Source organism: Dipodomys merriami, unplaced genomic scaffold (assembly GCF_024711535.1).
Source record: "Dipodomys merriami isolate MVZ:Mamm:240054 unplaced genomic scaffold, mDipMer1.0.p SCAF_2, whole genome shotgun sequence".
In the NCBI taxonomy this organism is placed as follows: Eukaryota; Metazoa; Chordata; class Mammalia; order Rodentia; family Heteromyidae; genus Dipodomys; species Dipodomys merriami.
Window position 1 is genome coordinate 52,564,682 of NW_027203381.1, and position 26,363 is coordinate 52,591,044.

Consider the following 26,363-nt stretch of genomic DNA (forward strand, 5'->3'; position numbering starts at 1 on the left):
ATAAACATCATTAGCAATTAATTTTCATCTAAAACTCCATGCATATACACACACACACACACACACACACACACACACACACACACACACACACACCCCTTGTTATCTAACCAGATACATCATACATATGGCATATGACAGAAACTTTTTCATAAATAGCTTTGGAGTGATTGTGGGTTTGTTTTGCTCTTTGCTTTCCTAATTCTGTTTTCTCATCCCCTACCCCCCCACATGCTAGCCAAAAACCCTAATGTTTTCTTTTGTTGGTTTTACAATAAATTCTAAGATTTGGCTGCTTTTTCTTTTTGTCAGATTTTTTCCCAAAAATTTTCTTGGTTATTCTCATTTTGTTTTCTAAATATAATTATGGAAAAAGTGAAATTTTTGTCATGCTATATCTTTCCATCAGGGAATGTTTTCTGAACAATGTTTACATTCTACTATTCTTCATATAGATACTGGAACTCTCTTGTTCAATGTACTCCTGAATGTGTGATTTATACTGCAATTGTGAATTCTCTTTTTCATCATATAGGGTTCTATTATTTGGTATTTATAGATTTATACACACACACACACACACACACACACACACAGAGGCTACTGATTTTATCTTCCTAATTCTTTTTAACAAACTGTCCTGTTGCTGGTGTATTATTGTTCTAAAAATTTAAAAATCTTATTTCCTCCTCTATTTACATCAATTACTTCACTTGCTTACATTAACTAGATTTAAGTAGCACTAGTAGATGACTCTACTTGTTTCTGTTCTTAATTAAAATGGTTTCAGTATTTTATTATTTAAAACTATATTTATAACAAGATATGAGTAAGCAAAGATTTTACTCAGAGCAGATGTTAGCAAACTATGGCCCATGGACCAAATCTACCACCTACTTTTGTTCATAAAATTTTGTTGGAACATAAGCATGCTCATTCACTTACCTACTATCTATGACAACTTTTTGCTAGTGTGTTAAGTTGGGGGTTTTGTTTTGAAGCCAGTACTGAAGCCTGGACTCAGGTCCTTACGTTTTTTTTTTTTTTTTGGTCCGGTCGTGGGGCCTGAACTCTGGGCCTGGGTGCTGTCCCTCAGCTCTTCAGCTCAAGGCTAGCACTCTACCACTTGAGCCACAGCGCTACTTCCAGTTTTGTTCTTTTTGTTTATGTGGTGCTGAGGAATCGAACCCAGAGCCTCATGAATGCAAGGCAAGTGCTCTACCACTGAGCCACCTTCCCAGCCCGTCCTTACGTTCTTCCTTGTTTTGTTTTTTTTTCTCAAGGCTGGCACTTTTTTTTTTTTTTTGGTCCGGTCACGGGGCCTGAACTCTGGGCCTGGGCACTGTCCCTCAGCTCTTCAGCTCAAGGCTAGCACTCTACCACTTGAGCCACAGCGCCACTTCTGGCTTTTTTCTTTTTGCTTATGTGGTGCTGAGGAATCGAACCCAGGGCCTCATGCATGCAAGGCAAGCGCTCTACCACTGAGCCACCTTCCCAGCCCTCAAGGCTGGCACTTTACCACTCGAGCCACAACTCCACTTCTGGCTTTTGCTGGTTAATTAGAGATAACAGTCTTTCTGATTTGTCTGTCTGGGCTGGCTTTAAACACCTCTTGAGTAGCTAGGTATCACAGGTGTGAGCCACCAGTGCCTGGCTTACAGTGGAAATATTGAATTCATGATAGAGACCATGAGTCGTAAAGTCTCAACTCCCCAGCCCACTATAGGAAAAGTTTGCCACACTATGATTTCAAAGAATGTCCAAATGTCAGTGGCTTAACACACATTTCTCCCTCCACAAAGCCAGCTATGTTCTGGACACACCTCCAGGCTTGCAGTTCCCCATGAAGTGACTTGGAGCGTCGTCCTGCCATGGCCTCACAAAGCATCACACAATGGAGAAAGAGTAAACATAGTTCTCACATTCAATCCTCTATGCTTTGCCACAGAGCATCTACACAAGCCTACTGACGGCTCACAGGACTCTACTCAGAATCTCGGGAGATTAGGCAGTAGAAGCCTGGATGCCTGGAAGGAAAAAGAAAACAAATATTAGATAGTATCATTAATATCTACGACTCTAGTATACCTTGTTAATTTTTTCAATCCCTATTAAAAATTTTTATTTGGTTGTTAAATTTAAGCATATATTAATATGCTAACTTTCTGTGAGAAAAATCATTGTTTGTTCTATAATAGTAAATTATTAGTTTATGACAATGCACGGATATACTATAGTTGTGAGACTAAGTGACTAAGCTTTTATTTTCTCTTTTGTGCTACTTTTCTTGTAGTTTAAGTTAGGGCAGGTCTCAGTCCTGAGACTCATTAGAATCACTTAGACAATTACTTCACAGAATATGGAAGGCCAAGGCCAACTCCAGAGCAACAGAGTCAGAATCTTTAGGTTCTAGAGCCTAAGCAGCAGTAACTTTAAAAATTCTCTAATAAGGGCTGGGAAGGTGGCTCAGTAGAGCGCTTGCCTTGCATGCATGAGGCCCTGGGTTCGATTCCTCAGCACCACATAAGCAAAAAGAAAAAAAAAGCTGGAAGTGGCGCTGTGGATCAAGTGGTAGAGTGCTGGCCTTGAGCTGAAGAGCTGAGGGACAGCGCCCAGGCCCAGAGTTCAGGCCCCACAACCAGACCCCCTCCCCCCAAAAAATAATTCTCTAATAAATATAGATCCTCAGGCTATATCAAGATACTACTTCATATCTCTGTAAGAAGATAAAATCATCACAGGTCTCAAATTAGTCTATTTTGTTTATATAACATCTGACATTAAAATTAAACTAATAAGCAAGCATACTAGAAAATAATAAAAGCAACAAAACTGAAACACATCATTTGGATTCCAAACAATAGAGACATAATGCACAGGTGTTTAAAACAGCTATCCTAAATTTTAGAAGGAGAGAATATATGAAAGTTAAATCTTATTGGAGAACTAAAGTTAGTTTTAAAAACAAATTGTACACAAGACAATATGTTGGAAGAATCTGTATAACTTAGGGGTGGGGTGGGGGAGGGAAAGGAGGAGAAAAATGAAGGAAGGGGCAACAAGTTTGACAAGAAATGTACATTACCTTACTTATATAACTGTAACCTCTCTGTACATCACCTTGACAATAAAAAAAATAAAAAGAAAAAAGAAAAAAAAGAAATTTTAGACAGGATTCTAGATACTCACATATAAGTGAGACCAAAAGAGGATAGTCTTAGGAGAGAATCACAAAAGTGCAATGGCTAAGCACCTCTTCATATTCATATAAAAATATATACGTACTGAAATGAACTCCAAAGATATGGAAACAAAAGACTTTAAAAATTTTTTTTTTATTTTCTGATGACTCTATATTCTTTACCTTATATGCAGTGTATTCTCATGCCTATCTATGGGAGGCTAGAGGAGGACACCGAATCAGAGGGAAAATGGTGAAAATGTGCAGCAGTAGAGCTTACTGGATACTGATGAAAGTGAACTATACAACTCATGGGTGGAGATGGGAGGAAGGGAATGGGAGAGAATGAGAGAACAGATGACACTATACCATAGGAAATATACTTATTACCTGATGTGTGTAAACTTAACCCTTCTGCATATCACCTTTATAATAAGAATAAATTCTTTAAAAAAGTTGTATAAATGAAAAGTACAACACTCAAAATTAAGGATCAGGATGAAGATTTAACTACAGACTATGTAGTTGAAGAGGGAGATAAAGTAGAAGGCAGGCAGGAGAAATGCCCAAGAATAAAGCATAGAAAAAGAGAGGAAGTAAGATACAAAAGAGGTTAAAATAAGAAGGCCTAACATAAAATAATTGGAGTCTAAAATATAAATAATTTGGCAGAAACTGTGTTAGGCCCACTATTGGGGGTTCAGAAGTAGAAGAAAGCTCAAGGAGCCAGAGGCAGTCAAATGGAGGAACTTTATTACAAGCCCACAAAGAAATGTGCCCCAGAGGACCAGCCTCCTGGGCTTAGAAAGCAGGAGACCAAAAAAGGCTCAGGGCCAAGTCCCAGTGCCAGGTCCCAGGGCATGTAAGGCCTAAGTACAAGCTCAACCTTGGGTACAGGCAGACACTTTAGATATACATGCATGGTTCTATATTAAAAGAAATAATGTTGGAATTTCTTCCCAAAATTGATGAAAAGTATCGAGTCCTAAAGTGTAGAGTCTTTCCATACCTAAACTGAATAGCAACAAAATAAAACCCACATCTCATCACATCAGATTAAAACTACTGAAAATCAAACACAACCTGAGGAAAATACACAAAGAAGCAATAAATAAAGTGACAGTTGACTACTTAGAGAAATGGGGGAAGCCTAAGACAATGAACTTTTTAAAGGCTGAAGGAAAATAACTGAAAACCTAGTATTGTACACCCAGCCTCTCCACCCTTCAATAAAAATCCTTCAAAAGTAAAGGTGGATCAATGCCATTTTCAGATTCACTATTTTTTTTTTAGAAAAAGAGCTAATATCAAAGGCAACTTATGAAGCCTCAGCCAGCTCTGCCATTTCAGTCAACATCACACGAGTTATATATAAACTCTGCACCAAGTACTCCCAATTTCCAGTTTTCCCTCTGGATTTGGGAACAGAGTAGTCAACTTTCGTCTGCTGAGAGGGGTGGAGAAAGGGAAGACAGAAGAGGTTTCAAGATGAAGGTAGACTTCTACAAATACGGGCATGTGACAACCTTAATATGAAAAACGTATCATTACATATACAAATTAGTTAATGTCCCATGTAAACTGGAGCTACAAAAAAAAAAGCAGTCCCAACCCATTTAAGTACATTAGGGCCATCATTACTATTCCAGATGAAATCTGGTCTGACATTTCTTTTATAGTTCAAATAATCAGAGCTGAGAATTTTGAAATTCTTCCAGTCTTTAGTCCCTGGCTTTAAGATGGATACTAGAGATAGAGCAGATCAAATTCATGTTTCAATCTAGAATAAAGCAAAGAAACACAAGGAGAAGGTAGCAGAAGCTAAAATAGGAGAGTATGATCTCCCAGAAGTTTCTATTGGTGTGTTTCTGATCATTCAGAGCAGTAGCACATATAACTCTTCTCACAACTGCAAAGAGGGCTATGAGAAGTAATTTCTCAGAGGGGCACAATTCTGCCCCCAACAAATCACAGAATTATTCATCATCTGCAAGATCAGGTAAATAGAGATAAACACATATGCTTTATGTAATTGTAAGGCTTTTTTTTTTTTTTTTTAAAGAAAATAAAGGCTTCTTAAGCCAGGCACTGGTGGCTCACACCTGTAATCCGAGCTACTCAGGATGCTAGATTTGAGGATTGAGGTTCAAAGCCGGCGTGGGCAGGAGAGTCCATGATACTCCTATCTCTAACCACCAGAAAACCTGAAGTGGTGCTGTGGCTCAAAGTGGTGGAGTGCTAGCCTTGATCAGAAGAGTTCAGGAAAGGTGACCAGGCCCTGAGTTCAAGCCCCATGATTGGCCAAAAAAAAAAGAATGAATGCTTGCAACAAAACAAATCACACAGATGAAAGTTAGCCATTAAAACATATTATTCCATTGTATCCTCTCATCACAAGGATCTACCCATCTACCCATATTATAACCATAGTTAGTCCAATTTTACTTTGGATAAACAAACGTCAAATATCTCATCACGCTAAAAGGTTGGGAGAGTTTTAAATCTATCCTTAAAATCAAGATGAAAGCTTCCTTCAGTCTGTAATTACAGTATGAATTTCAAAAATAGTTTGATTTTGAGATAGGAAGTTTTAAAAGGAATGTAGATACTAGCACAGAGCTGGTAAACAATGAGTAAGTTGGTGGGGAAAAGGTCCTGACCTCCTGAAATAAGTCCATATTGCCATCTGGTGGCAGGATCAAGTTCTGCAAGTTATTTATTTGCTTGCTTGCCTGCTTGTGCAGGGCTTAAACTCCAGGCCTGGGTGATGTCTCTTAGCTTTTTCACCCAAACTAGTGCTCTATGTGAGCCACAGCTCCATTAGTGATTTTTTTTTTTTTTTTTTGGTGGTGGTTAATTAGAGATAAGAGCCTTACATTGTCCTGCCCAGATTGGCTTCAAACCTCCATCCTTAGCCTCTGAGAGGCTCACAGGCATAAGCCATCAGGTTACAAGTGATTTTGATTACTGTGATTTTTTTTAAATTAATTTATTTTTTGGGGTCAGTTGTGGGGCTTGAACTCTGGGCTTGGGTGCTGTCCCTGTGCTCTTCAGCTCAAGGCGAGCGCTCTACCACTCTGCCACAGCGCCCCTTCCGGTTTTCTAGTGGTTTATTGGAGATAAGAGTCTCATGGACTTTCCTTCCCCTGGCTGGCTTTGAACCGCGATCCTCAGATCTCAGCCTCCTGAGTAGCTAGGATTACAGGCGTGAGCCACTGGCGCACGGCTTTACTTTGATTTACTACTAATAAAGAGTGTGTTTCACTTTGTTTCATAAAAATTGCATGTCAAGGGACTGGGAAGGTGGCTTAGTGGTAGAGCCTTGCATGCCTGAGGCCCTGGGTTCAATTCCTCAGCACCACATAAGCAAAAAAGAAAAAAAGACCGAAGTGGCACTGTGTCTCAAGTGGTAGAGTGCTAGCCTTGACCTGAAGAGCTGAGGGACAGCGCCCAGGCCGAGTTCAGGCCCCACGACCGGAAACCACCACCCCCCTCCCCAAAAGAAAAGAAAATGATGCTGCTGTGGCCAGAATAAGTCCTCCCTGCCTCCCGCCCAAGCAATCTTCATACTCAATCCTGGAACTATGCATGTGTTGCCTTACACAAAAGGTATTAGGCCAAAGGCTCCAGAGATGAGGAAATGATCCTGGATTATTCAGGTTGCTGTCTGCTCAAAGAAGCTGAAGGGCTGAAGGAGATACCGGCAGAGAGACTTTAGTGACCTCTAGTGACTGAAAACGGAAAAGACCAAAATTTCTCCAAGAGCCTCAGCTTGGCTTAGAAACTTAGAACAATGTGTTCTGGTTTTACTCACTAAATTTGTGGTCACCTTTTACAGCTAAAGAAGGAAGCAAATGTTGTTTAGGAGGAAAACAGAAGATAGCTATAGAAAGAAGAGGGAATGAGGTATGCTACTCTGGAGAATGAAATCCAGAGTTGCAGTTCCAAGCTAGCCTAGGCAGATAAGTACATGAAACTCCATCTCCAAAATAGCCAGCCAAATCCTAACTGGAGGTGTGGCTCAAGTGCTAGAACACCAGCCACACAAACAAGTCAAGCAAATGGAAAGCTGAGTTGAAACCTTGGTTCTGGCAGAAAAGAAAGGAAAGAGGGAAATAATGAAAGATGAAAGAAAGAAAGAATAAAAGAAAGAAAGAAAGAAAGAAAGCCCATGTCTTGCAGTTGCTCTCCTGTCCCTCTCCCCTTACTGTCCTACTTAACAATAACCAGGAGGGCAGTGAGCCTGGTAGGGGAGTTGCTGTTCCTCATAGCCGGGTGAAGATAGTCCCAAGTGCTTACTACACTTGTTTCTGATAGTATATATTCCTAATGTTTCACAATCAAGCTTTCAGACTGCTGAAAGAAAAAAATCAGTACACTCTAAGTCCTTTGTCAAAATCAGTCAACTGACACTGTTAGAGATCTCAATCGGTTGTAGGTGAGCACCTAAGCAAATGAGAGAAGCATGGAACTACATTGTTTTTGGCTTACTTCCTTTACCGATTCAAATACATTAAAAGGAAGCCTATCCAAAAAAATAAAAATTTAAAAAAAGAGCCGAGTTCCTGTGGTTCACACCTGTGATTTACAATGCAGAAGCCTGAGACCTGAGGATCTCAATTCAAAGCTAATGTGGGCAGGAAGGTTTATGAGACTTTTATGTCCAATTAGCCAGCAAAAAGAACCAGATATGAGGCTGTGACTCAAGTGGTAAAGTGCTAGCTTTGAGCAAAAAGAGCCAAGAGAGCTCCAAGGCCCTGAGTTCAATCCCTACTACAAGCACATAAATAAATAAGGAATAATAAAGTGCAGGTCCTAAATTATCGCAGTTCTATACAGAAATACTTGCAAAAATCACTTTAAAAACAAATATCGAGATGCCCAAGTCAATGGGCACTATTTTCACACACTCATGCGTGCGCGCGCTCAAACTATTGAGTTTACCAATGCTCAAATATTTACACATATAAAATTAAGATAGTAAAAACAGTGTATTTTATCTAGTGATACCAACTTCAACAAGAACAACTAGGCTCCCAATGAGTCAGTTCTGCTGTTATAAGAGCAGAATGGGGGAAGGGAGTGCCCCAATCTACTTCCTATAGGCTTTGCCACCATGGGACATACTCTCCCGCCTGTGAAAATGAGACATGCTTACTTTTTTTTTTTTTTAAATTGTGCATAGCATTAGGGCACTAGGCATTTCAGCATTTCTGAGATTATTTCCAACACCAAGATTAGTAACAGCGAGAAACAGGTGTTAATGGTGAGCATATGACACCTATTACCTTGTTGAGTCTGAATGAGTATTACTACAGTTTTTGCCCCTTCTTACAGATGCAGTAAGGGAAGAAAGAATGCTGAATACTCACCCAAGGTTAAAATCATGGCAAAGCTAGCATGCAAAGCCACGAGGAAAGCCTTCACTGGAAACTCTGTGAGATCTCTTGCTCACAAATGGGGCTGATAAGCCCCAGCTGCTTCTGGATAAGCTATTGAGTTGGAAAAAATATCGTTCTGAAGTTCTCCAGCTAAGAGTAACATCTTCAATTGAATCAGGAAGAAACACAAAAGACTACATAAGAAATTGATTTCAAAGGTGGAAGTGGGCTGGGCACCAGAAGCTCATGCCTGTAATCCTAGCTACTCAGGAGGCTCAGATCTCAGGGTCATCATTCAAAGCCAGTCCAGGCAGAGAAGTCCATGAGACTCTTATCTCCAATTAACCAGCAAAAATCCAAAGGTGGAGGTGTGGCTCAAGCTTGGGATAAGACCTGATTTGTCCACAGTAAGCCTGGACAAGTTAACTTCTGTATTAAAGTTTGAAAGGCTGCTCCAAGGAGAATAGTGCATATAAAGTAACTGACATCCAGTAAATATTCTATAATAAAGTAACATTTACTGCTCTTTGATTCCTGTTTAATTTCATCATGCTTCATATATTCTGGGACCACTTGTTAGCTGGATTTAAATGTCTATTTTGTTTGTTTCCTGGAAATAGGATTCCTGTAGATTCCAATGCTTTTTAATTTTTTTTTTAGTGTCTGTTGCGGGGTTTGAATTCTGGGCCTGGGCGCTAACCCTGAGCTCAAAGCTAGTGCTCTACCACTTTGATTGACAGCACTTCTTAAAGGCTCTTCAGATCTCAGCCTCTCACCGTAGCTAGGATTACCAGCTTGAGGCTCAGGTACCCAGCATAAAAATTATTTTTTATCTAAGTAGTTGTACAAATTTCACTTCAATATGTCAGTTTGAGTACAATGCATCTTGATCAATGCCACCTCTTCATTGTTCTTCCCCATCTCTCCCAACCCCACCCATCCCCTCAGTCACCTAGTTCCATTTTCACTGCACATTGGTTATTATTATTGTATTGGTTCACTCTTCCTCTCTCCATTCATCTGTCCCCATTTCCCTCTCCTTTTGCCCCAACAGAGCATGTTTGATTCCTGGTTTTTATCTAAAACTAGTTCAGAAATACTTAACTGGAATTGTCCCCTGGATATACCATACTTTAGTCAATATGTGTATATATACGTGGATCATCCTGTAGAAGTCTTCATATGTTTATAATTTAGAACTCCCACATGAAGTTAGTCTTTTCTCCCACTTTGAAGTCAGTCTCTCGCTGTGACTTCACTTAAAAATTTTGTTTATCCATTTCACTACAAATTACATTATTCTTCTTGATGGATGAGTAATATTTTCATTATATATAGGTATATAGCTATATAATACTTAATATAATCTCACTATGTATAATTTTCTTTGTATGGAATCTAGACTATTTGCTTTACTTGGCAAGTGTCTTCACTGTAAGAGTAGTACCACTTGATCATAGGTAGTTATAGGTAGTTAATCATAGGTAGCTATGATTCGTTCTTTGAAGACTCCAAATTGTCTTCTAGTGTACTGCATTCCCACCAACAATGTAAGAAGTGTTCCTTTTCCCCCACATCCCCACGGGAATCTGTTGCTCCTATTCTTGATAGTCATTGTTAACTGAGGTGAGATGAAATCTGTTTTGATTTGTATTTCCTTCATGGCCAGAGATGTTAAACATTTCTTCATCTGCATATTGGCTATTTTTTCTTCTGAGAAGTCTCTATTTAGCTTCTTTGCCCACTTATTAGGTTATCAATTTGAGAGTTGTTTCTTGAACTGTCTGTATATTCAACCCTGTAGTGAAAATTATGGAATACTGACATAGTGTGTTATTGAATACTGACATGGTAGGCTACTGAATAGGAATATATTGAATGTATGTGTGCTGTGAAATTATATGAATTAGAAGTATGGAAGATAGAGATAAGGACACACCCAGGGAGCCTGGAGAGCCATCACCAAGGCAACTAGCCCACAAGATAACCAGACCCAGCCAGAGGCAAGTCAGCTCCACCCTCATCGCTTGCCAGATGTAACCAGAAGCAAAGATGCCATAGAGGCAAGCCTGAAAATCAGACATAGCCAGAAATGAAAGGCCCAGCCTAAAACATATAAAAACCCAGGGCAGGAGAGACCCAGCCAGATGGACTGCCTGAGCGAGGTGACTTTACATCGGACCATCAGACTGACCCATGGCTAGAGCCTGCCACAGCAAACTGGCTGCTTCTCTCAATGACTGGGAGCAGCCCAGAGGGCACCCTCGACATGACATGCCACGTGAGCGCCCGAGTGTGGGACACGCTTAGTAGAATTAGGCATGAGTTCGTTATCAGTATGGGTTGTATCTGGAGCTTGAATAAATTAAGTACAACGTATTAAGTCTAAGCATGTTGCTATACATATGCAAACAGCACAAAACCTTGTCAGATGTATAGCTGGCAAAAGTCTTCCATTTTGTAGGGTCTCTTTTTAGCTTAACAGCTGTGCCCTACACTGCACAAACTTTTTCGGTTGACGCAATCCTATTTGCCCATTCTCCTATATGCTGGGCCTCTGGAACTCAACTCAGAAAGTTCCTGCCTATTCCTATTTGTTTCTGTAGTTGTTTCAGAGTATCAGATATTAGATTGAGGTCTTTGATCCATTTTAAACTGGTATGAGTGCAAGATAACAGAAATCCAGTCTACTGCAAATGGGTGTCCTGTTTCCCTAGCACCATTTCAAATTTTGAAATTATGTTCCTCAGACCCCTGCTGCCACTCCCGCTCCCAGCTGTTATACCAGCCACCCCTACTACTGCTGCTGCAGCCCACACCACAAGGCAGCCACTACAAGGGCACCGGGTCCCGGGCTGCCATCCTCTGCCTCCTCCGCTGGCTTGGGCCGGATGCTCCATCTCCTCTAGCAGGTATATCTACCACATCCTAGACCAAGTCCAGCAGGTCCAGCGCAGCCACCAGTCCTGCTCCTGGTAGCACGAGGAGCTGAGCCAGGGCTTGCAGGGCTTGGATCAAGAGGTGCAGTCTCTGCCAGCCACATTTGGGACCTTTGAGTCCATCTTGAGAAGCTTCCCAGCATAAGCAGGACCTCATGGAGAAGGTGGTGAAGCAAGGAGAGTGTGAGATCAACTCCATCAGTGAAGGCCTACAGAAGTGGAAGAACAAGATCTTCAAAGACCTCTCAGACATCCACATGGTGAGAGGTGCCCAAGAGTGTGACTTCACGCCCCTGGAGTACATGGTGAGAGTGGCTGACAGTCTCAAAATCCATCAACGATATGCCATCTTCACCAAAGTCCAGAAGAGAAGCCAGAGGAAATTAACGACCTGAGGAACTTGCTGCAGGGAGCCTGACATCTACACAGAGGTGCAAAAAACTATCTCCTGCAGGTCCTTTCTGAGAAACCCCACCAACCCAAGTAGTCCACCTCTCACCTCCCCCAGAAAACCAGGAAGCTGGAAGAAGAGCTACACCAGCTGAAGGTGGAGGCCCAGAGGCCCCAGGAAGATGATTTCCAAAGCTTCGATGCCGTAGATGCACTCCAGAAGAACAATCAAGGACTGGACTCCAGGCTCCAGTGTAGAGGACAGAGTCCATTTGGTTCAGGTGGTCTCCCTGCGCTGGACTGAGAGCCTAGAATGACTCCCAAGAGCTAGAAGCATGAACAGCACCTGAGACACTTGGAAGAGACCCAGCTGGCCCTCCACAGTGATGTGAATGACCTAAAGAGAAGTGTGGGCGAGATACACAGCACTGTGGAGTCACTGCTAAAGTTGCAGGACCAGGCCCAGGCCGCCTATCTGCCTCCTCAGGAGTTACTGAACAAACTTGCTTCTCTAGACAACCTGAAGTCCTCAATGAGTGAAATAGAGACAGACTTAAAGATGCTCAGGACTATCACGGACACTTTGGTGGCTTACTTGGCAAAACTGAAACCAGTGGGAACAATCTAGCAACAGCCAAGGGTTTGCTAAATGACCTAAGAAATGATCCAGATTGGCTGTTTTAAAAGTTCAAAAAATTCACGAGAAGACCTAAATGAACCATGTGTGTAAGACATGGCCCAATTCCAAGTCCAGTTTCTCATGACTAATTTATTTGAGTGGTGATTTTTCCCAGAGGGAAAAAAAAAAGAAATTACTTTCAAAGAAACTGGTCTATTGTTTTGTTGAGCCTGTGAGTTTGGGGATGATGGCTACACAAGATTCATTTGGTAATAATCCCTCCCTTTCTATTTCACCAAAGTTTGAAGAGTATGGTTTTAGTTCTTCTTTAAAGGTCTTGATAGACTTCAGCTGGACTTTTGCCAGGTGATTCTTTATTGCCATTTCAATGGCTTATATCCTTTGCTTGATTTTGACACACTGAAATTATCTAGGAATATATCCCTTTTTTCAGATTTTCCAGTTTGAATAAAGATTTATAACTTTCCCTTTAGTATGTCTTAATTTCACTCATATTTGTTGGATATCCTATTTTTCCTCATTTTATTGAGGTGACTTATTTTCTTTTGGTCAGATTGGCTAAAGGCTTGCCAATTTTATCTTTTCAAAAAACAAACTTTATTTTGTTCCTGTGTAGTTCTTTTAGTCACTAGGACATTTCTGATCATTTATCATCTTCCCATCTACTAGCTTGAGATTAGTTGTTCTTCTAAAAGCATGCAATGCATCATTGAGGTTTGGAAATGTAGGTGCTTATAGCTATAAACTTTCCTCTTAGAACTGCCTTTGCTGTGTCCCAAAGGTTGTGGGATACTTTCATTAGATTCTAGGAACTTCTGGTTTCCCTTCTTATCTTGATGACCCATTGATCTTTCAGCAATGTGCTCCGTCTTCATTTGTTTATTTTCTGTGGTTTCTTTTGCTCTCAAAAGATCTGTGTCCTGTTCTGACAGGACACCGGTTTATTTCAACCTTCTTAAATTTGCCGAGACATGCTGTATAACCTAGAATAGTCCATTTTGGAATGTCCCATGGACTGTTGAAAAAAAAAGTATATTGTGCAGCTACAAGATGAAAAATTCTGTATGTATCTTATATCTAATTAGTCTATAATGTCAAAGCTGTTTCTTTGTTGTGTTTTTGGTGAGATCCCAAAATTTTAATCTAATACAACCCTAACCTATCCCCAAACACAAATACTCAGCATAAGGCAAAAATATTTTACAGGCAGAGTTGGCTAATTTGTGAGAAATATCTAAACCAGGTGCCACAAATTAAAACATAGGGATTACAATGGTTATGAATTTAAGTAAAATAGTACTAAAAGTGGTTAAGACTGGTACTTGACTCCAGATAATTACCATGAACTTGGCAATGCAAATCCTGTGACCCAGAAATTTTGAACTTTCATTGATAATTGTTTCATTTCCCCTTTCCTAAAGAGGCTAGAAAAACCTTCACAATCACCCACACCTTCTGCATCATATGCATAAGCACAAATGACTTGGTAAAGATCTCACATACAGGGCTGAGAATGTGGCTTAGTGGTAGAGTGCTTGCCTAACATGCTTGAAGCCCTGGGTCCATTCTTCAGTATCACATAAAGAGAAAAAGCCGGAAGTGGCACTGGGGCTCAAGTGGTAGAGGGCTAACCTTGATGAAAAGAAGCTTAGGGACAGTGCCCAGGCCCTGAGTTGAAGCCCCAGCACAAGGAAGGAAGGAAGGAAGGAAGAAAGGAAGGAAGGAAGGAAGGAAGGATAAGGGAGGGAGGGAAGGAGGGAAGGAGGGAGGGAAGGAAGAAAGGAAGCAAGAAAGAAAGGAGGGAGGGAGGGAGGGAGGGAAGGAGGAGGGAGGGAGGGAAGGAAGGAGGGAGGGAAGGAGGGAGGGAGGGAAGAAAGGAAGGAAAGGGAGGGTGGGAGGGAGGAAGAAAGAAAGAACGAAAGAAAGAGGAAGAAAACAAAGGAAGAAAGGAAGAAAGAAAGGAAGGGAGGAAGGGAGGGAGGGAAGGAGGGAAAAAAGAAAAGAAAAAAGAGAAGGGGAGGGAAGGAGGGAGAAAGGGGGGGGGAGAGAATAAAAGTTCTCACATAAAGTTGGATGCTGGTGGCTTACATCTGTAATCCTAGCTATTCAGAAGGCTGAGATCTGAAGATCAAGATTCAAAGCCAGCCATGGCAGTAAAGTCCTTAAGACCCTTCTCTCCAATTAACCACCAGAAAACAGGAAATGGAGCTGTAGCTCAGCACTAGCCTTGAGCAAAAAGCTCAGGGACAGAGTCCAGGCCCAATTCAACCCCATCACCACAAAATTTAAGTACATAAATCACATGGAGACCTTCATTCATCTCTTCCTTTAAGATACATCTAAAATTGCATGTGTTTATTAAATAGACACACATCAACAGCTCTCCTGGCCAGACTATGTACCTGAGACTCAAAAACTGAAGAGCTAAGAGGTCGTGTGGGCTTACTACAAACATTCTGGAAGGTGGTATCCCCAACCAACGTAGACACATCAAGCAGTGACTACAATGAATCAACAGGCTTCACAGTAGTGGCGGACCTTTAGGCACTGGTGTTTCAAATCTCCTTTCAGAAAACACAACCATGGGTCAAAGCTGCTTCAAGCTCATAGAATAGGAGCTGACTCAAGGGAATTAAGTTTGGAGATGCAAAATTTAATCAAAATGTTCTTTTTTTTCCCCCTATGACCCGATAGTCAACATTCTTAATATTATAAATATACCTCGGAAGTGGCGCTGTGGCTCAAGTGGTAGAGCACTTGCCTTGAGCTGAAGAGCTGAGGGACAGCACCCAGGCCCAGAGTTCAAGCCACACGACCTACCAAAAAAAATGAGGCAAAGGTGAAGCTAGACAATTCCCAGTTAAGATACATTCATAGCACTTTAAAACATGCAGTATATATACATATGTAGTAAAACACTAAGACCTGGACAGTGACACAGATTAGTTAGTAGAGAAGGAAATGGTAAGCAAAGTAAAAGATCTAAAGGAAATACATTCTGGGGACACCAGTCTTATTACCATACTGTGGGGGACATGCATCATCCAAATATAAAACTTTATTACTGGCATGTGCAGTTATTCTTTTGGAAGTAGAAAAAGTACAGATTTACCAATTTATATGAGCTTAGTATTTGTTGGAAGCATTTGTATTATCCACTTTAACCAAATGCAGATACAAGACACTTCACTGAATGATAGCTATTTATTTCCCTTTAATCCTTTTGAAACTCAAAAGGAGCCATCAACCTTTTAAGTATACATTCCAATATACTTATCTCAAAAGCTTGGCTCTACCTCTACAATTTAAATATAAGCCCATCTCCTGCTCATATAGCATTTAAGATCAAGTAAATTAATATGAAAGTGACAACGCACTCTTAAAAACACTGTATAACCAGAAACTACTAGTGCTTAGAAATAAATGGGAGTTAAAAAACACTTCTGGGGTAGATTGACCTAAGTGGCAATTAAAACTGAGGCCCACAAAATTTCTCAATTGTTTATTTTTGCACTGACAGCTCATTTACTTACAAATTTAAAATTTGCAAATTGCTTTTGATATTGCACTCACAGCTCAACGTTTATTTACAACTCAAAAACCTTCATGGGTATCCTAGCAATCCTGACTTTACAAGGGTAACTTCTGTATTAAGCAATTCTCAAAGGTGACTTACAATTCCCTTTTTAAAAAGAAGTATTTTTGAAAGGTTTACTTAAAAATCTTAGATGAATGTTACACATTGGGACAATGAGTTCCAAGACAGAATAACACCCAACCAGGGTAGTGTTATAAAATGCCCAAAATGTAAGGGGAAAAAAAGACTAAAAAGCACTTTTTGCCATAATATTGGTTTTCAGTAAAGTCCATATGAATAGTATATATTACATACATTTTCTTAAAGAATATTAATGTCACAGAGAAACAAGTCAAACGTGCACAGCAACTACAGATTTGGCTTACTATTTTCCAAATTGCTTAAAATGCATGTTAATATTTTCTGCAGTTAGAAATGTAGAAAGTAAGTGTGTTCTTAGGGATGTATATTCACACTTCTCTATCAACCCCCCAGCAGCCTGGGCAATCCCAAGATGCTACTAGTATTACAAAGAATTCCCAGAAGCAAAACACAAGGGATTGATAAAACCTTACTTGTATTTAAAAACTACTTGAGATTGCTAAACCAAAGACTAGAGAAATTCTGCCCTCAGAACTCAACTCCCAACTGGCTATTAAAATGCTTGCCAGAACATAAATATACAAACCATATCAAGTTAGAAGTATTTGTGTTTATTATGGAAAAGAAAATGACACTTCACTACATTTTTAACAATTTATTCACACAATATTTTAATTTCCCTTGAAAGCTAGAAAACAAAGATCACTCCTGATTTTGGTGTCTTTTCCTAACTCTCAGAAAGGTCAATTTAAAAAAAAAAACTATGCAATATGCACACACCAAAGTAAATGAATAGGAATGTGCAAAGCGCCAGGAAACTATTATGAAGTGGCAGATCAAATTTGGGGAATATATTCAGTAAGATCTGTTATTGATACAACTTTGTATTTGCAAAGGTTACAGCCAAAATTCTTTCCATGCCATCGAATACTAAATTTTAAGGAAACTTCTAAGTTAGAAACTTAAAAGAGAAATTAATACTATTTGACTAGAATTTCTGAATTTAATGCGCATTTTCCTCCAAGTGTTGTGTTTAGAACATAATTTTTAAATTTGCTTCTTGTAAATACAAGAATATGATAAATTAAGATACATGACTTTATAAAAACAATAAAAGTAGTGCATTGAGTATCACATGTGAACTTAAGGCCTTAGTTATTAGACTGTAATTTCAGTATCAGCAAGTTTTTCTCCCTCATGCTTACATACACAAGTAAGCAGGTAGACAATGCAAACATTTCTAAACATGTAAAGATTAAGACAAATAACTTAATCTATATATTATCTGTCAATTAATACAGGTGGACTCTTTTGAAAGTATAACTATTGGTAGGAAAATAATCTGATCACATTTCATAGAACAATTAAAAAGAAGCAAAATAAAAGCTATACAATTTGAGCATCTCTTGATATGTAGAGCAGTTAAGCCCACATACACTTTTGAAGATGCTACAAAAATGACAACCTATCTTAAAACTAAATGTTGCATAATGCATTCTGCAAAAATTCACCAAGAAATACACTGTATTTTGTAATGTTTATTACCAATATGGGAGGCATTACTAGCTTAAACATTAAAACATACATGAGATTAACAGTTGCTTGTCAGACAGTCTTACAGTAAGAAATCTCACATATACTTGTTAGACAGCATTGTAAATTCATTATTTCAGCTGTCTGTCAAATTAAGACAAGTTGTTTGGTTCCTACATTATCAGGAAAAATGGAGCTAGAATCAATCAGGAGACAAATTACTATGTTTAGCTCTGCTTCTAAAACTATTTTGAGATGTGGGTAATGAACAGTCTGTTAAGCCCTTGGAGGCCTTACACTTGTCAATTGTAAAACAAAGGGACTGAACAGATTCAATTCTAAGAAGCACTCCCATAAAACGGGGATTTTGCTAAATTTTTTAAAACAAATCTTTTAAAAAGATATTTATGAAATACAAAGCTTGATACTTATCACCACTGATGTTGATTAAATAGAGAGCTTTATGACAAAGAATGATTCTTCATTTATGGGATGGAATACTTTACCATGCTTTTCCAGTTATTGGGGGTAGGACTTATTACAATGACAGAAAGCATACAGCAGTGGAAACATTACCTGTAGTAGCATGCTAGTAATGGCAAAGCATTACTTCTGCTTGTTTTTAATAACTTTTGCACACAAGCAAGAGGTTTTATAAAATATACCATTGAACACATTACACAATAACGTCATCTGATTTCAAAACACGTTTGAAATGAAAAGACAAAATACTTGAGAATATTCCACTCTTCATAAAATGTGTACACAGACCTGGGCCTAACCTACTTCACTGTACCACATTAAGTCCCAAGGTCCAATTTCTCTTTTAGGTGGTTTGCATCTTCTACAAAACAAACAGCTACTTTGAAGAATAAAAATTTATTTGTACTAAGACTATACTCAGTTGAAAACATTATTTTTTCTAGTTCCAAAATTTTCTATCCTAGCACTAGTAAATGAAGACATAAGACCAAGTGCAGGAAAGTATCAGGCCCTACAATGAGTTCTTATATTGAAAGTGTTGAGTGGATAACAGATTGATTTGCAAGAAAAAGTCATTTTTCACAAAGAAAATTTCCAAAGTTTGCTCAATAATGCTAAATTTCTGTAACAAAAATTTAAGTTGGACAGGAGGAGGGTGTATAACTACTTTTAGCTATTATAAAGTCTTAAGAATTATTAGCTGGCTTCAAAGTACTTTAAAATCAAAAAGAACAAATCTTGCTTGAGCAAATAGTACAAGAACATAGCAAGAATGGGGTAAATTAAATACAATATAGCCACATGGCATACAAAAGAACTCACTAAAATTACAGCATTTTATTTATGGAATTTGTTTTATGTTTCTTGAAAACAAATGAGTCATGATTTTCTGAAACATTTAAACTATCTTGGAATTATCAACTCCATTGAGGAATTTTAATTACAAATAATAAATTATCTAGAAGAGTTTGACTGCAAGAGAAAATTTAAGCATTATCAATTTCAAATTCCCATACACTGAACTTTCTGATACCCCCTTCTAATGACAAGAGACACAAACAGGCTATCGAGCAAGAATCTGTTAACGGTTTATTTTTTTATGTTAAATACCATGGGACAGGATTGTAAGGATGAAAAACTCAGTCAACAACTGCCTCACAAGGGATAAGAAAAATTCTGCCATGATATTAGCAAAGGTAAAGGAGAAAATTTACACGGTAAGAGGCACCATTTCCCCACAGAACACCTCTTGGCATTTCCTGAATGAGTGGGATTAGCAATCTAAATAAATCATATTTCAAGAGGTAACAGCAACAGATAAAATTTAAAGGGTTATTAAAACAACATTTACAAGACTCTGAACAATTCTTGAACTCTTATTAAACCACAAAGAAAGAACAATTCTTTATTTATGAATTTCATAAAGGACAGAATGTGCAACTGACACCTGCTAGTGATGATCTGGTATTATACAATTTGTCCAGTAGCCGAACAGTTTGTCTTATTGTGTTTTCTAACCGTAAGAGATCATTAAAGGCAAAGCCTATATGTCGCTGTACACACACAAAAAAAATGGTCACCGCGGGCCATACTACCAATGAAATGGTAGGTAAACAAATTTTTTTCTGGTCAGAAGGAAATAAAAGAAATAGTACTCGGCATGCTTCACTCTACAAGATGAATTTCCCTAGAAAGAATCCAATGAAAATGGCTGCAATCACAACCAGAAGAGACGGAAGAGGACTGGTGACATTATCTCTGAAGGTTGCAGTTGAGGTTGATCCAGGTTTATCCGAATGTGCTACCTTTCTGAGCCTTAGGCCTTCATCCTAGGGGGGGAAAATGCACAAAAAGAGACTTTAAAAACAGATAGACACAAATGAATCTACTGCAACTAGAAGTCTAAAGAGATTGAGGCAGATCAGTGGCTACTAATCATCAGGAACCTGAGGCAAGATGGAAACAATTCTGGATTAGAGAAATCGCTGTACCTTTCTATAAATTTACTAACAGTCCTTAAATTGTATACTAACAATGAGTGGCTTCATATGATGTAAATTATATCTCAGTAAAACTAGTTTTTAAAACTCTGAGAAACATATTCCTAAAAAGCTTATTCAGTGAAGATGGTCCACATTATTTTAAACTGGTTACACTTGTTGTCCAAAGACTACCAAGAACAAACTAGTTACCTAACAGCTTCATTAATTCATTATAATTCAGGAACACATACAGCAGAGATAAAAGGGACTGGTATCTTACAAAAGAGATAACATAGAAACTGGGAAAAGAATTTCAGGATACAATTTGAGAAACAGTGCTTTGATAATGTTCAGTATGCTTCAAACAGAGTGAAAAACTGTACAAAGATCAGCGTAAGGTCTAGGCTGCAAAGTGGATACAGAATCCTTTTTCTTCAAAAAAAAAAAAAACTCCAAAAAAATGATAGAGGTAGAATCCTTTACCTATAACTCTCACCTGATTTGGAAACTGAGGCTGCTTCTGTGTGTCAAAATAAGTCAAATCCTTTAGCGAAGATTGGGCTGCTTCATTCTTACTGAATTGTTTTGCACAGCACTAAATTTCTAACACTTGATGTTCTAAGAGAACAAAGTTTGTCAAGAAAGTCTCTCAAAGTGGGCAGTTATATCACTGTACGCCTTAGGGAAAACACTGTCACCAGTTAACACTAACTATGCGGCTGGCTCTGTTATATAAGCTGATGAATGGCATTTTACTTCCTCAACACAAACTAGTTTTTACTCTCTCACACAATTCCTCAATTATGTTTACAAATGCAGATTTCCAATTTTATGATGGTTGAATTTACAATTTTTGACTTTAGGGTAATTTAAGTGTTATTAGTACAAACTGTACTTTGAATTTTGATCTCAGTTCTGAGTTGAAGATGCTGAACGACTCATCACTTGGCATGACCAACTTGTACTCAGCAAAAGCAGAGAGGGACAATTCCCGAGTCAGCCTCACAACTTCAAGAGAAAACCAACAATAAACTGTGTATACTGTGCTATGTGGCTAAAACTGTTTCACAGGTTATATGTATTGAATGTGCTTTGACTTAATTATGATTTCAGATATTACGCTTTGCAGGAATTCAATTCTTTCAAAATCCATACCTGACAGCTATACCTGTTTTATACCTGTCTTATTTCCCTTACTGGGTTTCTGTAGCATTATACTTAATTAGCTCTTAGTAACTCAGGACCAGCTACCCATCACAAATATTTGAATAACTTTTGGCATATTTCCAGAGATTCTGAGATAATATTTCATCTAAGGAGGACCTAATTGTTTCTAGTTTTCAAAAGTTCCCTTGGATGATCCAGATTTACAATATGTATGAGTACCACACAGCTATAAAAACAAAAAAGTACAGTGACTGAACATGGCCAACCAAGTTATATGACAAATTATCATAAGCCTGTGCATATCACAATTTGTTATAAAAGTGACTATCACACAGTGGTCTTTTGAGTTCTCTTATTTTTTATATGGCAGACTCTGCTTTCAAATAAAGTCTCAGAGAACACTGATATATAAAGAAGAGACATCAGGAATAAAAGTCTCACTGATTTTCCCATTTCCTGTCTATTTTCTAGTCCTTTACTATCTATTGTCATTCCATCAGGAATAAAAGTCTCACTGACTTTCCTGTTTCCTGTCTATTTTACAGTCCTTCACTATCTATTGTCATGCCTATCATTTATACTTGCTCCTTGCCAAGAGAGACTACAGCAGTTAAAATTAACCAAACCGGGCATTGGTGGCTCATGCCTGTAATCCTAGCTACTCAGGAGGCTGAGATCTGAGGATCGCCGTTCGAAGCTAGCCCAGGCAAGAAAGTCTGTGAGACTCTTATCTCCAATTAACTACTAGAAAACCGGAAGTGGTGCTGTGACTCAAGTGGTATAGCACTAGCCTTGAGCTGAAGAGCTGAGGGATAGTGCCCAGGCCCAGAATTCAAGACCCATGACCGACAAAGGAAAAAGAAAAAAAAAAAAAAAAAAAAAAGAACTACTGTGAGAGTCATTGTGAAGTAAAACCAACAATAAAAAAAAGTGTAAGAAATTTATTATATATGAGTGTGAAGCAGACATTCTTTCCTCACAGGTACTATTAAAAAATTAAAAGATGGCCAGGTGCCGGTTGCTCACACTTGTAATCCTAGCTGCTCAGGAGACTGAGATCTAAGGATCATGGTTCAAAGCCAACCTGGGCAGGAAAGTGTGTTGACACTCTTATCTCCCCAATTACCCATCAGGAAATCAGAAGTGGCACTATGGCTCAAGTGGTAGAGCAATCGCCTTAAACTGAAGAGCTCAGGGATAGTGCCCAAGCCCAGAGTTCAAGTCCCACAAAACCCATGATAGATAGATAGATAGATAGATAGATAGATAGATAGATAGATAGATAGATAGATAGATAGATAGATAGATAGATAGATAAGATAGATAGATAGATAATTCTGAGAAATCACTAAAAAAGGTTTCACATCAACTCAATATATGACAAGAGAGTATAGTTCCTCAAACAGTTAGCAGTAATATCAAGTATAGAATTTCTAGAATTTAGCTATCTACTTATATACATTTTTGCACCATCTGCTTTGATGTCAAAGCTTCAAAGTCTAAAAGCAATTTAAAAGTACTCAGCTCTTGAACAAAGGTAATTACATGTCAAAGGCAAATTATTCATAAACCACACAAATCAGTCTTCCTTTGACAGTCCATCCATTTAAATATATGCACATGCTGTGCATGCAAAGAAAATGAAACAATCCTTCTCTGAGAAAATAGTTGTTCATTCAGAGGAAAAAGGCCTCAAGCAAATAAGAGCAATCATCAGATGTCATGAATGATAAAACTCAAGGAAAAAACATTTGAAAACAACCATTTTGTTTTTGAGGGAAGCCTATACTAAAAGGTGAAGAAAGAATAAGCATGTGGGGGCTGGGAAGGTGGCTCAGTGGTAGACCACTTGCCTTGCATGCATGAGGCCCTAGGTTCGATTCCTCAGTACCACATAAGCAAAAAGAAAAAAGCCGGAAGTGGCGCTGTGGCTCAAGTGGTAGAGCGCTAGCCTTGAGCTGAAGAGCTGAGGGACAGCGCCCAGGCCCAGAGTTCAGGCCCCACGACCGGACCCCCTCCCCCCCCAAAAAGAGTAAGCATGTGCTTGTGTGCAGGACCTTATAGTCAGAACAAAGAGCAAAAAAGGACTAGCAAGAGATACTTCTTTAAGGTACTGCAGCTCAAAACTGTTCAACAAAAACAAATGAGCTTCAAATGTAGGCCACACATAATTATAAATTTTCTAATGAAACACTAAAAAAATAATTTGTAAAAAATTTTGTAAATAAATATTTATAAATGTGTACGTAAATATTTGTAAAAAATAATTTGTAAAAAATATTTGTACCATTAATTTTAATATATCATTGGTGTACATTTTATACTCACAACACATCTCTGAACGAACTACATTTCACATTCTCAGTAGTTCCCAGTGACAAGTGACTAAAAGATAATACAGTTTTACCTGTACTAGGACACAAAAAATAAACAATAATACAAATAAGAGAGGAGATTAAAGCCAGGTAATCCTAGCTACACAGGAGGCTAAGATCTGAGGATCACGGTTCAAAGCCAGTCCAGGCAGTAAGGGTCACACTGCCCTTGCTCAATGCTGTGTTTGGCTTCTGTAACTTCCCACTTGGCTTGCATCTTCAGGAAAGAACCCTTAGTAAGGACTTTCTACCCCTGAGCAAACAAGGATGTGGGGTTTTGGTGTAAAAGGAGCCTTAAAAACTGGCTCAACATTGAACTTGGGGAGCTGATCCAGTGTAGTCACTAGCTGGCTAATAAAGACTTTCTATGACTGTACTCTGTGTCTGTGTGCTCTCTCCTGGTTGCTTACCTGATTGCTTACAGGGAACTAGAGAAGCCATGGTGAGGCTGTTAAAGGATAAGAAATAAAGACAGAGTACCAAAATCAAGAGATAAATTGGAAGGAGAAAAAATGATAATGGAGCCTAATAATACATTTCATATACCTTTTAAGTACAACTAACTCATTTTCATCAACAGACTTACTCTCAGATGTCGATTTTCTTCTGATAGCTTCATCATTTCTCCCTGAAGTCTTTTACATTCTTCCATTAGTTTTCTTGTTTCAGTATCATTGAGTGAAGCACTATGCGGTTTTGGCATGGGTCCATCTTGCTTAGATGCATTTAGTGGAACAGCTTTGCTAGGTTCCATGTCATTCTGTATTACAAAGATATTGGTAATCTTTAACCAAATCTCCTTATGGATTTTAAACAAATAAAAATGTAAATTCTTTACCTTTCTTTGCAAAAAAGTTGATAATTTTTTGATACCAAATATCATGGTCATCTGCGAACCATTTCAATTAAAGTCAGTATTAACCAATAGATAAATCAAAACAAGCAGCCCACTCCCTCATCTATACTCCAGTACCCTTGATACTTACCATAGTACTTATCATATATCAAAATGATGTACTGTTCAAGTTCTTCCCTATAACACTGCAAAGGCTGGGGAAGCAACAGCTATTTCTCTTTGTATTTACCCCTAAATCCAGAACATTGGCCAAAAGTAGCTTTTCAATCAAAGTATGCTGAACAACTGATACCAACCAAATCCAAATATGAAAGTCACTTCCAATGCTCAGAATTCTGCAGTCTGAATGAGGCTCTAGGAGTGGGGAGTTAGGAGTATGTTTCCATAATCAAAGAAATAACTACCTAAACACACACTCTCTCTCTCTCTCTCTCTCTCTCTCTCTCTCTCTCTCTCTCTCTCTCTCTCTCTCTCTCTCTCTCTCTCTCATAAGAAAACCTAACAACTATTCAACTATTAGTGGAAAAAATTAACTACAGGGTATAAATATTGAAAGGAAAACAACAGACACAAATGTACCATTGACCCAAAAAGTTTCATAGTTTATGATTTTAAAGGTTAAGTGATTCAAGTTGTAATAGTGTTTAACTCATATGATTCATTTGGAATAACACTAAAGTATTACTTAAGACACTTTCAAAACTATGAAACCCCAAATCGTCATTCTTAACACAACACCATACCCATTTGAAGCAGATAAATGTTTTATGATAATTCCTATGGACCCTTGCACCTAAGGACTGTTGCCTCAGTATCCTTCACCTCAACCTCATTTCTGCCACCACATAGCATACCATCAGTGTAACATGTTGTCTTTTTCATTTTAATAAATTTTTAATTGTTGAAGATTTGGAGGGCTGGGGATATGGATCAGTGGTAGATCATCTGTATAGAATTCAAGAGGCCCAGGGTTCCGTACCCACCACCCAAAACATTGCAAGTAAGACATAAGCCTGCTTTGTTCAGATATAAACTGCTAAAAAAAATTAATAATAAATTAAACTTTATGGAAAGCACAAAGCTCATGTACAGTAAAATTTGAAGCAGTACATATTCTGTACCATCTTAGCCTCCAAATTTAAATAAGGTATAGACATATCATTTAAGGTCAAAACTAGTAACGACTGCGGGAAAACAGTTGCTTACAACTGTAAACTTAGAACTAGCAACTTAGGAACCTGAGGTGGGAGGATTGAGCTTCAATGCCAGTCCAGGAAGAAAAGTCTGAGAATTTTGTCTAATTAACTCCCAATATGGTGAGGGCCATCTTTGAGTACAAAAGCTAAGAACAGCACCGAGGCACTAGTTCAAACTCCAGTATGGGCACAAAAACAAAAAATAAAACTAGTAGCCCTTAGAAAGATTAAACTGATCAGTACGCAGAAGCCCATTTAAAAAGTAATCATGTTATACATTATATTTGACCTGCCTGGAAGCTTTTCCATTTATGGTCAGGGTCACAGTTACAAAGTATGATTTAATACTCCTACTTCAGTATCTTCCCCAAGTTTTTCTCTTGTAAGCATTCTTGTTCTTCATCCCAATCCCTGATGCTTAGCTAATCCTGCCTCTACTATGAGAAATGTTTTAGATATATTTTTCTCTTCTGCCAATGTTTTTTTTCCTTTCCTTAATAGCAACTAAAATTCTCCAAAATGATTCTTCTTCCAAGTGTGCTCAAATACCATCCTAGTTTA

At 38.5% G+C, this 26,363-nt stretch overlaps 1 protein-coding gene and 1 pseudogene across 3 annotated transcripts in view; one reads left to right on the top strand and one right to left on the bottom strand.

Moving 5' to 3' along the window:
* The first annotated feature begins 10,758 nt into the window (after window positions 1-10,758).
* LOC138831829 (cytoskeleton-associated protein 4-like) lies at window positions 10,759-12,604 on the top strand (annotated as a pseudogene).
* Window positions 12,605-16,800: 4,196 nt separating this feature from the next.
* Window positions 16,801-26,363, bottom strand: part of Vapa (VAMP associated protein A) — a 41,699-nt gene continuing 32,136 nt past the window's right edge. For 2 of the 3 annotated variants that reach the window (XM_070029637.1, XM_070029638.1), the window contains exons 6-7: window positions 24,337-24,510; window positions 16,801-20,055 (exon numbers count right to left, since the gene is read on the bottom strand). In XM_070029637.1, the coding sequence (XP_069885738.1) occupies window positions 19,897-20,055; window positions 24,337-24,510 (333 nt within the window). In that variant the 3' untranslated portion in view covers window positions 16,801-19,896. The remainder of the gene's footprint in view (window positions 20,056-24,336; window positions 24,511-26,363) is intronic. The other variant, XM_070029639.1, reaches the window with a different exon arrangement.